General features: G+C 39.3%; 2 protein-coding genes and 1 non-coding gene across 9 annotated transcripts in view; all 3 read right to left on the bottom strand.

Moving 5' to 3' along the window:
• ST3GAL3 (ST3 beta-galactoside alpha-2,3-sialyltransferase 3) overlaps positions 1-13,738 on the bottom strand; it is a 199,267-nt gene that overhangs the window by 149,178 nt on the left and 36,351 nt on the right. The gene's annotated exons all lie outside the window — the stretch shown is intronic.
• Positions 12,939-13,620, bottom strand: LOC111561722 (60S ribosomal protein L10-like). Its single transcript, XM_023258615.2, has one exon. The coding sequence runs from the start codon at positions 13,517-13,519 to the stop codon at positions 13,217-13,219; it is 303 nt and encodes a 100-aa protein (XP_023114383.1). The 5' UTR covers positions 13,520-13,620; the 3' UTR covers positions 12,939-13,216.
• Positions 13,581-13,713, bottom strand: LOC111562135. Its single transcript, XR_002745179.1, has one exon. It is a non-coding gene; the product is annotated as a small nucleolar RNA SNORA70 (small nucleolar RNA).

Genomic DNA, 13,738 nt, shown 5'->3' with positions numbered 1-13,738 from the left:
TCTTTTCCTATCGAGAATGTTGACCCCAAACCACTCCCCAATAAGACTAACCTTTGTGTCAGAGTTGCTTTTTCAGATCCAAGCAGAGACAGGCACTGTATTCTTGACACAACAACCCTGCCTCCGAATATGACACAAATACCATACTTTCCAATCAAAAATGAAAATACACAAAGTCACAATGGGATAGAAGCTTTAAGCTTAAAACTTAGACTCTCCAGGATGGGTGAAACAGGTGATGGGGATTAAGGAGTGAACTTGTTGTGATGAGCACCGGGTGATGGATGGAAGTGTTGAATCACTATTCTGTGTACCTGAAACTAATATTACACTACAGGTGAACTAACTGGAATTTAAATAAAAACTTCCCCAAAATAAAATAAAACAGACTCCCTACAAAAATTCAGAATGTATTATACTATTAAAAGACAGACTCTTTCCAAGAAAATAAGTAAAAGAAACCATAAACATTTTAAGATCCGCTTTGAGAAAAGGAGCTTTGAAACTGTCCTAAAGAAAATGTTACCACCTGGCTTGTAATCAAATAAAATTATTAAATACGTAGCAAAGAGGTACACAATAGAAATTATTGAGGATCTATTATCCATCCATGCAGGTATTTAGTTTTTGTTTTTGTTTTGTTGTTGTTGTTTCGAGAGAGAGATCGCAAACAGGGAAGGGACAGAGAGAGAGGGAGACAGAATCCCAAGCAGGCTCCACACTGTCAACCCAGCGCCCAGTGTGGGGCTCAAACTCACGAACTCTAAGATCATGACCTGAGCCAAACAAGAGTCGGATGCTTAACCGACGGAGCCACGCAGGCACCCCTAGAGCAGTTGCTTTTTGAGTACTCACCACAACACAGCGCTGGGAGCTTTATTCACATGCACTATCTCATTAAATTCTTTCTAAGTTCTGCAGGCAGTAAAACTCAGGTTCAGAAAGCGTAAATAAACTACTTAAAGTCCCAGAGTTAGAACTCCAAGTCAGGTTGGGCTTCTTCCAGAGCCTCAACTCCTGTGGTAGTCTTGCATATTCAAGCTACTACGAGGTGTTAACTAAGTAATTTGCAAGGGGGAAGGGAGAGCAAAAGGCGAGTATATGTGGTTCCAAAACCTGTTCTCTCCTCTTACCCGTCTCTACTGACGGTAGGCACAGGCACTGCCTTCTAGATACACACACTCCAAGGAATGAGTTAAAGAACTATTCCATGCACGATTCTGCCAGAAGGAAGATACCCAGCACAAAACTGTTCTCTAGCAATTCAAGAGGTTCTTCTGCCCTCTTGTGGCTGAAGGAGACTACTACAGATCAAAGCTCCATTAAAAAGTTAAAATACCATATAAAGGCAATTGGCAGTCACACAACACAGGAGGCAACTGTGATGGGCTCATAATGAACCAGATTTAATAACTCAAAAATTTGATCTTGCCACTCTTCCATGACAACCACTGCTTGGAATAAGATAAGAATAACAATACTAGAGATCAGGGAGAAAAACGACAAAAATCAGTATTTTTGTAATGATAATAAGGACTATGACAACCGCTACATCCATCCAGAACAATGATAAAAGTGTAAAACATTCTAAACCCCAAACAGAAATCCTCATCTTTACTTTCCACACGTAACAATGTATTTTAGAAATCTTCTCACAGCAGCCAATACAGAGCCTCCTCATGAGCCAATACAGAAGCTCCTCAGAGCTTCCGGGGCACAGCACCCCCTTGGATGGGTGAACTTGGCCCCTACTGGTGAATGCTTCGCCGCCTTCCAAACTTTCACCATTAAAAACAATGCTGCAAAAAGCAAACAAATAAAAACTACGACAGTGCTATCATTTTGTAAGTGTGCAAGAATACCTGCAGATGAATTCCTAGGGGAGGAAATGGGGGGTCAAAGGGCACATGCATGCCTTTGCACTACTTTTTTTTTGTTTTTTTTAATTTTTTTTTCAAAAAAAATTTATTTATTTTTGGGACAGAGAGAGACAGAGCGTGAACAGGGAAGGGGCAGAGAGAGAGGGAGACACAGAATCGGAAACAGGCTCCAGGCTCTGAGCCATCAGCCCAGAGCCCGACGCGGGGCTCGAACTCACAGACTGCGAGATCGTGACCTGGCTGAAGTCGGACGCTTAACTGACTGCGCCACCCAGACGCCTCTGCACTACTTTTTAAAAACTCTTTTCTCCCTCTGATTTTCCCTCCTCTCTCTCTGGCTGTTCCTTCTCATGCTTTCTTAAAAGTTTTATTTTAAGAAAAACAAAAGTTTTATCTGGGGTGACTTTCTAAGCAGTGACCACGTGTGCTGCTCACCCCTTAGTTATAAATTCCTCCAGGACTTGGTCTTTGGTCCTCTTTCATCCTGTAACCTTTCCCAACTATCATTTCTCTTCCCTGAAGGCAATCAAAGTTACTATTTTGGGGTTTTATGCTTCCAGAGTGATTTTATGCATATATATGCAAATGATATGTACTGTGTATGCCTGTGTATGTATAAATATGAACATACATGCACGAGACTTTTCCCTCCCTTGCTCTACAAATCCATACGCTAAACTGAAGGGGTGGTAAGGGGACACTGCCAAGCAGCAACTTTCATAAGAGATGAAACTGAGGCCCCAAACCTTTTTCAACCTGCAGGTCTGTGCCAGACAACTGGAGTGGACCCACAGGGGAAGATCAGATTCGAGTACTGTCTCCCATCCTAGCCTACTGTAGGACAGGTTTCACCAAGTAGCCACAGATTAACTCAAGGGAAGGACAGAGCACAGAAGCCAATAAGTCAAAGATCAGAGTCTAAATACGATCTTTCACATCTATGGTTATTTGCCTATGAAAGACTTTTGATTTTTTAAAAACATTTCATTTTGAGAGAGACGGTGCAAATGGGGGAGGGACAGAGAGAATCCCAAGCGGGCTCCACACTGTCAGCACAGAGCCCAATGTGGGACTTGAACTCACAAACCATGAGATCATGACCTGGCCCTAAAACAAGAGTCGGACACTTAACCAGCTGAGCCACCCAGGGGTCCCTGATTTTACTTTCAATGAAAGTTTTCTAACTACGCAAAAGTAGAGAGGAATGTAATGAACCCCATCCAACAGATTAAGCAATTAAAACATTTTGCTATTGGTTTCCTGGTTTCACTCCTTTCTTCTTTCGCTCTCTCTCTTCCCTTCCCTCCCCCCGCCCCTCTTTCTTTCTCCTTCTCTCTGTTTTGGCTACATTATTTTAAAATAAGTCCCTGACATCATGCTATTTCATCTCTAAATACTTTGTCTGGACATAATTATAAGACAGAAAGAGATTTCCTTATTGTGACAATATCATGATCACATCTAACAAAGTTTTTTTCTTAATATCATCAAATGCTCAGTCCACATTCATTATTTCCACAATTATCTCAAAAAAAAAAATCTTTCTAGAGCTGACTTCTTAGGTTTCAAGAGAACCTAGAGCCAAACAAATTCCAAGCCCAGCGTGCAACAGCCCATGACTACTAAATCTTAAAAGAATTTCCAGGTTCCCAAACCCCCACCAACAGGAAATGAACTGCTAAGGCTCCCAGGAAGGGCATTCCTCCCAATGCCCATGCTGACGTAGCCTTGGCAGGTATGGGTTCAGGAAGAGCCACCCTATACCCTTTACCTCTCATACTCCCATCCCTCCAGTTCTAAGCAAACACTAATCTATTTTCTGTCTCTACAGATTTGCCTCATTTGGACATCTCATACCGCACGTGGTCCTTTATGACTGGTTCACATGCTTTCAATGTTCATTCACGTTGTAGGATGTATCAGTACCTCATTCCTTTCTTCATATTCCATTGTGTGGAGACCACATTTCATTTATCCACTCACCAGTTGATAGATATCTGGGTTGTTTCCACTTTTTGGCTGTTATGAATAATGCCGCTATGGAAGTTTGTGTACAAGTTTTAATTTGGACACGTGTTTTCATTTCTCTTGAGATCCTAGGTATAAACTCTGGGTCAAATGTTAGCCCTGTGTTTAACTTTTCTTTTTTTTAATGTTAATTTACTTATTTTGAGAGAAAGAGAAAGAGAGAGAGCGGGGGAGGGGCAGAGAGTGAGGGAGAGACAGAGAGAATCCCGTGAGATCATCACCTAAGCCAAAACCAAGAGTCCGACCAAGCCACCCAGGCACCCTGGTAACCCTGTGTTTAACTTTTTAAGGAACTGCCAGGCTGTTTTCCAAAGTGTCTACACCATTTTACATTCCCACCAGCAGTGCATGAGGGCTCTAATTTCTCCACATCCTCACCAACACTTGCCCTGTCATTTTGATTACAGCCATCCTCCTAGGTGTTAAGTGGGGTCTCATCGTGATCTTTATTTGCACTGCTCTGGTGACTCATGATATTGGGCATCTTTTCACGTGCTTACTGACCATGTGCACACAGGTTTCCCCAATATCCGAAAGCAAAGCATTCCTATGAAACCTTTCATAAGCCCAAATGGCCTAAAGTGAGGAAGCAATTACCACTAATCTATATGGAAAAATGTTTGAGCGTTCCCAGGCACAAAAATAATAACCCCTTTAGGCTTTTCTGGTATTTTAGGACACATCTTGCTAAAGGATGCACAAAATAAGTTGAGATAAAGCACTGATGCTCACAGACACAGTCCAAAGCTTATGGCAGCTTGAGGCTGACACAGTGACTGTGGTTCCCGCGGAAGGAGCTAGGGGGCGCCACTCTCACTGCTTGAAGGGCACGCTTCCTGGATAATAGCTCACTGCAAGACACCGAACGCTACTTTCTCTTTTCACCTTTTTTCATGAAAACAAAAATCCTCTTCAGAGTTCTCTCAGCGAAAACAGGTACTAATAATGCAGGTCTTTCGGAAAAGCAAAGTGGCTAACACAAACTTTTGCAAAGCAGGAAATACCCGCATCTTCTTTGCAGAGATGGCTATTCGGATCCTTTGCCCATTTGAAAAATTGGGTTGTCTTTTTATTTTTGAGTTATGAGAGTTGCGCACTCTATTTTGCCCATCTTTTCCACTGAGAATAAAAGCTTCCCAACCACTTAAGAAAGTAGTGATTGTTCTTTTTCTATAGCAAGAAGTAACTACCAGAACTGGTTTCGAGCTCACCCAAATCAATGATAGCTTCACACCATTATACAAGCTTTTGAAAAGCCAGGCAATCAACAACAGCTTCACCTCAATGACCATGCTTCTGAAAGCCATTCCATTTAACAAGAATCCTACTCAGACAGCTGTGTATCCAGAGCTAAAGGTCAGCCAACCCCTAAACACTCTTACTTCTGAAAGTCTACCAATGCCTGAACTCCACTCTTTTGAAGACTCTAGAATAAACAGGGGTTCTTGAAGTCCTGGTATCAGGACCATTTTACGTCTTTAAAACCCACTGAGGATCCCAAAGAGGGCCTATATGATATGGGTTAATAATTATACTAACATTTACTATACTGGACATTAAAACTAAGAAATAAATTAAAAAAATAATAAAAAAAACTAAGAAATATTTAAATAGCAATTTAAAATTAACAGTATAAAGCTCATATTATAAGTTTAAGAAAAATAACTATTTCCCCCCCAAAATTAGTAGGAAGAGTGGCACTGTTTTAAATTTGTGCAAATGTCATTTACAGCTTTATAAAAGTCTGGATATGCATCCATTTCCACATTCAATCTGTTGTGAAATGTTTTAAATATACGAAATTTTTTTTGGCCTCTCACAGATACACAGTTAGAAGAGGGAAAGGTATTACAATAACCTTTTCAGATGGTTATGGATATTCCTCTTTGATGCTACCCCAGACTCAAAAAGCAGTAGTTTCTTACAAGTTAGTGGCAATATTGAATCTGAAAGCATATCAGTAAACATTTTCATACTTTGTTACGTTAACATCCACTTTGAATGAATCTTTTAGCCACGCATAATTTGTTAACATCATAACAGTGGTCTTTTGGACATTATTAGTTCACTGAGTTATACAAAACTTCCAATGTTTTCACACTCATTTTGCCATATTAAAAAAATCACATTTGTTAATATCACTACCAATCTCATCAGAAACGTGTTTAAATATTGAGAAGGTGTCAGTTTCGTGGCAGCAGACAGAAGCTTTTCAGAATTCTAATTTTCATTTGAAAGCTCAAGTTTTATCTAAATAACAAAAAAGTCCGTTGTTTCCCTTGAAGTGACAGGTGTACTGTATTCCTTTTTGAGAAAGTCTCCCAAATTCCCAAGTCTGAATAACCATGGTTTGCCTGTCAGTCATTTTTTCAAGTAAAAATGGTGTTCCCTCAAAAGAGTAGCTAGTTCAGCTTGCAGCTCAATCACACAAGTGCTTTTCCTTGAGACAATAATAAAACGTCAGTGTGCATAGTAGTGCTTTATGCATACTTATGCATATTTCCCATTTCATCATCGTATTTGTTTTGTTATTATTTATTTATTTTTTTAAATAGGCTCTACACCCAACGCGGGGCTCGAACTCACAACTCCGAGATCCACAGCTGCATGCTCTACCAACTGAACCAGCCAGATGCTCCCATCATATTTGTTTTTTAGAAAAACGATATATACTCAAAGGTCAAGATTTAGTCAAATTAAGATCTGTTTCATCAAGAACTTTCTTCAAAAAAAATTTTACTTATTTAAGTAATCTCTGCATTCAATGTGGGGCTCAAACTCATGACCCCAAGATCAAGAGTTACATGCTCTACCAACTGAGCCAGCCAGACACCCCTCACCAAGAACATTAAGTGAGGGGCGCCTGGGTGGCTCAGTTGGTTGAGCGTCCGACTCTTGATTTCTGCTCAGGTCATGATCCCAGAGTTGTAGAATCAAGCTCTGCGTTGGGTTCCATGCTGAGCGTGGAACCTGCTTGGGATTCTCTCTCTCTCCCCTGCTCATGCTCACACACACTCTCTAAAATAAAAATTAGGGGCGCCTGCCTGGGTGGCTCAGCTGTTTGAGCATCCAACTCTTGATTTTGGCTCAGGTCATGATCTCACAGTTGGTGAGATTGAGCCCTGGGTTGGGCTCCAGGCTGTTAGCCCTTTTAGCTCAGAGCCCACTTGGAATTCCCTTTCTCTTCCCTACCCTCTGCCCCTCCCCCCATCAAAATAAACTTTTAAAAATTAATAAATTTAATTTAAATTAAAAAAACAACATTCTCAGGATGCCTGGGTGGCTCAGTCAGTTAAGCATCTGACTTCATCTCACGGTTCGTTGAGTTCAAGCCCCATGTCGGGCTCTGTGCTGACAGCTCAGAGCCTGGAGCCTGCTTTGGATTCTTTGTCTCCCTCTGTCTGTCCCTCCCCTGCTCGTGCTCTCTCTCTCTCTCAAAGAATAAATAAACATTAAACAATTTTTAATAAAAAAATTTTTAATAAAAAAAATTTTAAACATTCTTAAATGAAACTGGCTTTTTTTTCCCTCAGTGTGTGGGGCAGTGAAAAGTACAATGACTGTTAGTTCAGTTTGGTACCCTGCTTTGCTCCGTGCTAAGGTGTGAGCCGTTGTACCCACCATCACTTTGCAACATCAATGCAAATGGCAACCCACTGCAATGGGCAACCAGTATCTTATTATTAACATGAAAACGCTCTTGACAAAACTCTGAAAACCACTGCTAGGAAAGAGGGCTCTCTGTTTTGTTCTAAGAAACTATGTCTTACAAGCACAGTTCTTGCTCAAATGACCAATACGTTCAACTTTTTGTTTCATGTATAAGTGTTGGCCTCTTCTTTCAAACATTTGTTTGACATCCTGCCTTCTATTTTCTTTTCCTCGCTACATTTTTTTCTTCTGTTAGTTCTGGAGTCACGCACTTTACACACTCTATTCATGTAGCAGTTAAGCGAGAAAACTCACCTGCACGTAAAACTTAGAATTCTAAATTTATCAATATATTGAACCCTCCTACCAAACAATGTAAAAAGAATACTTTAACTCTTAACCTCTCTCAATTGATATGCTATTACTGACTAGTAGTATAGTTCTCTCCCTTTGTTTCTATAATACCAAATATTGGGCAACAGCATCAATGTTTGCTTAGATATCCTGACATTTACCATTCTCTTTGCTTACCATTCCTTCCTGCGTCTTTCTTCTGGAATCATTTTCTTTTTTCTGAGGTTTATGCTTTGTAAGTGCCTTTACTGAGTATCTGTTAGTATGAACTTTCTTCAGTGTTTGTGTCATTCTTGAAACATGCATATGCAGGGTTCTAGGTTGACAGGTGTTTTCTTTACACAAAATAAAATAGTTCACTGTCTCTGGCTTTTACTGCTGCTCTTGAGAAGTCAATTGTCAGTCTAACTGTTGTTCTTTGGAAGGTAATCGCTCCTTTTCCTCTGGCTATTTTTTAAAAATATTTATTTATTTTTGGGAGAGAGAACAAGTGGAGGAGGGGCAGAGAGAGGGAAACAGGATCCGAAGTAGGCTCTATGCTGAGAGCAGAGAGCTCGACGCAGGGCTCAAACTCACGAACCATGAGATCATGACCTGAGCCGAAGTTGGACACTTAAACCCACTCAGCCACCCAGGCACCCCATCTCTGGCTATTTTTAAAAACAGTATTACTGTGGTGCCTGGTGCCTGGGTGGCTCAGTCAGTTAAGCATCTGACTTCAGCTCAGGTCATGATCTCACAGTTCATGTGTTCAAGTCCTGCTTTGAACTGTGTCTGGAACCTGCTTTGAACTGTGTCTCCCTCTCTCTCTGTCCCTCCCCTGTTTGTGCTCTGTCTCTCTCAAAAATAAATAAAAATTTTAAAAATTAAAAAAAAACACAGTATTACTGAGGTCTAAATTAACATACAATAAACTGTCTATATATAAAGTGTACAACTTGAATTTTGACATATATCTGTGAAGCCATCACCACAACTATGATAAGAAAGATATCAACCCCACAAGTTTCCTCAGGCTCCTTTAATCCCACCCCTCACCCTACTCAATTCCCAAGCTACCCCTGACCTGCTTCTTGTCACTATAAATAAGTTTGCCTTTTATAAATAGAATCATATTTTACATACTCATTTGTGTCTGGCTTCTCTCACTCAGAGCAATTACTGTGAGATTCATCCATGTTATTTGTGTATGAACAGTTCATTCCTCTTTTGTACTCACGAGATGACAGACGTTACGTAAATTTGCCGTGGTAGTTATTTCACAACACATACATATATCAAATCATCGTGCTGTACACCTAAAACCAATAGAATGCTGTGTGCCAATTATATCTCATAAAACTGGGAAAAAACGGTTCACTCTTTTAAGTTCATTCCTTTTTAATGCTGAGTAGCATTCCATTGTGTAGATGTACCACAATTTATTCATTTACCTACTGATGGATCTTTGAGTTGTTTCTAGTTTGGAGCTATTACAAAGCTATGATGAATGCACACGTACAAGTCTTTGCATGAACATACACTTTCACCCCTCTTGAAGAGGAATAGCTGGGTATGTTAGGTGAATGTTTAATGTTTCTAAGAACTGCCAAATTGCTTTTCCAAGTGGTTGTACCATTTTCCATGACCACTTGCAGTGCAGAAGTGTTAACAGCTGTCCCATTCTGGACAACACCTGATGTAATCTATCTTTTTCATATTAGCCATTCTAAAGAGTTTAGAGTAATACTTTCTTGTGGTTTTAATTTCTACTTTCTCCTAAGGACTACTCATGTTTAGTATCTTTTCATGTGCTCACAAGCCATCTGCATATCTACTTTGGTAAAGTGTCTATTTACATCTCTGCCCACTTTGATGTATTCAAAATACAAGTTATTTATTGTATTTATGGTATGCAAATTTTCTCCCAGTCCATGGCTTGCCTTAAAATTTTTTTTTTAATTTTTTTAACGTTTATTTATTTTTGAGACAGAGAGAGACAGAGCATGAACGGGAGAGGGTCAGAGAGAGGGAAACACAGAATCTGAAACAGGCTCCAGGCTCCGACCTGTCAGCTCAGAGCCCAACGCGGGGCTCGAACTCATGGACTACGAGATCATGACCTGAGCCGAAGTCAGCCGCTTAACGGACTGAGCCACCCAGGCGCCCCAAAATTTTTGTTAACAATGTTTTTTGAAGAGCAAAATTTTTTACCTTTGATGCAGCCCAATTTATTAATGTTTTCATGCTTTTTTTTTTACCCTCCCTAAGATATCTTTAGCAAATTCAAGGTTACCAAGATTCTGCCCTATATTTTGTTTATAGTTTTAGCACTTCCATTTGGATGTATGATACATGTCAAGTTAATCTTGTACATGGTGAGAAACATGAGTCAAGATTTGTTTGCTACCATTTATCAAAAAGATTGTGTTTTTTTCCTATTGAATTGCCTTGGTATCTTTATCAAAAATCAACTGGCTATTAAATAAGTAAGTCATAGGAATAAAAGGCACAGCATAAGGAACACAGTCAGTGTATGTGTATTTCCTTCCCTTTCCCTTATGTTCATCTATTTTAAGTTCCACATGAGTGAAATCAGACATTTGTCTTTCTCTGATTTATTTCACTAATACTCTCTAATTCCATCCACACTGTTGCAAATGACAAGACTTCATTCTTTTTGATCACCAAGTAATATTCCATTGTGTGTGTATGTGTGTGTGTGTGTGTGTGTATATATATATATATATATATATATATATATATACACACATATGTAGTGTGTGTGTGTGTATATATATATATATATAGGTATGTGTGTATGTGTATATATGTAGTGTGTACGTGTATATATATATACATATGTAGTATGTGTGTGTATATATATACATATGTAGTATGTGTGTGTATATATATATACACACACATATATGTATATATACACACACATATTACACACACACACACACACACACATATATATATACACATACACATACACATACTACATCTTCTCTATCTATTCATCAGTCAATGGACATTTGGGTTCTTTCCATAATTTGGCTATTGTTGATAGCATTGCTATAAACATTGGGGTGCATGTGTCCCTTCGAATCAGCATTTTTATATCCTTTGGGTAAATACCTAGTAGGGCAATTGCTGGGCCATACGGTAGTTCTTTTTTTTATTACTAAAAAAATGTTTTCTTAATGTTTATGTATTTTTGAGAGAGAGAGAGAGAGAGAGTCAGAGTGTGAGTGGGGGAGGGACAGAAAGAAAGGGAGACACAGAACCTGAAGCAGGCTCTAGGCTCTGAGCTGCCAGCAGAGAGCCCAATGTGGGGCTCAGACTCATGAACCACAAGATCATGACCTGAACCAAAATCAGACGCTTAACTGACTGAGCCACCCAGGCACTCCAGGGTAGTTCTATTTTTAATTTTTTGAGGAACCTCCATACTGTTTTCCAGAGTGGCTGCACCAGTTTGCATTCCCACCAACAGTCCAAAAGGGCTCCCCTTTCTCTGCACCCTTGCCAACATACATCTGTTGTTTCTTGAGTCGTTAATTTTAGCCATTATAAGTAAGCTCTGTGCCCAACCTGGGGCTTGAACTCACGACCCCATGATCAAGAGTCACATGCCCTACCAAAACTATTTTGACAATTTTAAATTCTCTGTATTTTCATATTAACTTTAGAGTCAGTTAGCAATTTCTAGCAAAAAAGTGAATTTTTAAAAGAACCCACCACACCTTCTGGGATTTTTAGCGGAAATGTATTGAATCCTAAAACAAATTGGGGAGATTCAGTATCTTAAGATCATGCCTTCTGCTCCATGAACACGGTGTATCTTTATTTCAATATTCTTTCATTTCTTACGCAGCAATGTTATGTGGATTTTAGCGTACATGCTGGCTATTCTGCTCCTTAGAGGGTCTTTCCTGCATTCAGATAGGCTAGTCTCCTAACTATCACAGAATGTACCGGCATACAGAAACGATTACCCAACCACATTGAGGGAATTGCAAAGAACCCTATGGAAAATAGTATAAATCAAGTCATAAATCTTATTCCCCTTTTTCTCCCATTTCTTCCTCCTACAGAGGCAACCATTCTATTGTTTAATGGATACATTCGCTTATGTTCTTTTAATATATGTATGTTTGATATGCATTTACTCTTTCTTATCAACTTTATCCAGGAGTAATTTACATACAATAAACTGCTTCAATTTAATGTATACAATTTGAAGAGTATTGACAGTTATATACATTCACAAAACCACTGCCATTATCAAGACACAGGGCATTTCTATCTCAAAAAATTCCTGTGCCCGTTTGCAATCCATTTCTCCCTTCATGTTTCATCCAAGGTAACTAACAATCTGCTTTTAATTATTAATAATTAGCTTGTATTTTATATAAATGGAACATATAATATGTAGTCATAATATACTATTATACTAATATCAATTAATATTAATGTGTACTAATTAATATTAATATTAGTATGTACTTAATATGTGCTTAATATTAATATGTACTCATTCATGAGTTTAACATTCATCCACGATGCTGAACGTATCAACTTTGTTCCTTTTCATTGTTAAATGGTACTTCACTGTGTGAATATGTCACAGTTTGTTCATCCATTCACCTGTTGATAGACATTTGGGTTGGTTTCCAGTTCGGAGCTCCTGGGAATAAAGCTGCTGTGAGCATTCATGTACAGGTCTTATTTGGTCATATGCTTTTACTCTTTCTTGGGTAAATACTTATGAGTGGAATGACTGCCATTTGGCAGGTGTATGCATAACTTTTTAAGAGATTGCCAAACTGGTTTTCAAAGGAGTTGCACCATTTTACATTCACAACAGCAATATAAGAGTTCCATTTACTTCATATTCTTGCTAACACTTTGTTATCTTTTTTCAAAACTTAAGTCATTCTAGTTGATATGTAATGTTATCTCACTATGGTTTTAATTTGTATTTCTATGATGAGTAACAATGTTGAGAATCTTTTCATGTGCTTATTACCATTCGTACATCTTTTGTAAAGTGTCTCTTCAAATATTTTACCCATTTTTGGTTAAGCTGTTTACCCTCGTTATTAAATTATAAGAATTTTTTATATATTTTAGATAAAAACATATGCATGTACTAAATATTTTTAACTGAATGTTATATATACAAGTACTGAATATTCTTCCCCATTCTATGGCTTGTCTTTTCATTTTCTTGGTGTTTTTTAAAAGACTTTTTTTTTTGACAGGAAGCAGGATTTATTGGTGGGCATGAATGGGGAAGGGCAGTGCTGAGGTTCTCATGAGTGCAGAGCCCTCCATCTGTCCAAGAGGCCACGATTAGGGGTGTATTTGACCCCACAGCCATCTGGGATGAGCCGCTTTTCAGCCACCATGTCTTCAAATTCGTCCACATTAAACTTAGTAAAGCCCCACTTCTTGGAAATGTGGATCTTCTGGCAGCCAGGGAACTTGAACTTGGCCCTAGGTAGGGCCTCAATCACATGCTCCTTGTTCTGCAACTTGGTACGGATGGACATGACGACTTGGCCAATGTGGACCCTGGCCACTGTGCCCTGGGGCTTTCCAAAGGCACCCCGCATACCTGTCTGGAGCCTAGACTGGAGAAAGCGTGAGGCCAAACCTCAACGTCCACCAGAAGAAAACTGTCTCCAAGGTCCCTTAGGGCAACCCGTACAACCAACAGGCTGCATACACTACCAAGGAGGCTGCTGTTCACAGCCAATGCACACTGGGCCCCACGGGGAAAGAGCACAGTCGGCTTAATTGGCTGCAGAGGAAAAACATTTTTAGTTTGGGTC

This window comes from Felis catus, chromosome C1, assembly GCF_018350175.1.
Source record: "Felis catus isolate Fca126 chromosome C1, F.catus_Fca126_mat1.0, whole genome shotgun sequence".
In the NCBI taxonomy this organism is placed as follows: Eukaryota; Metazoa; Chordata; class Mammalia; order Carnivora; family Felidae; genus Felis; species Felis catus.
The sequence above is the reverse complement of the archived record's forward strand: the minus strand, read 5'-3'. Positions and strand labels throughout refer to the sequence as shown.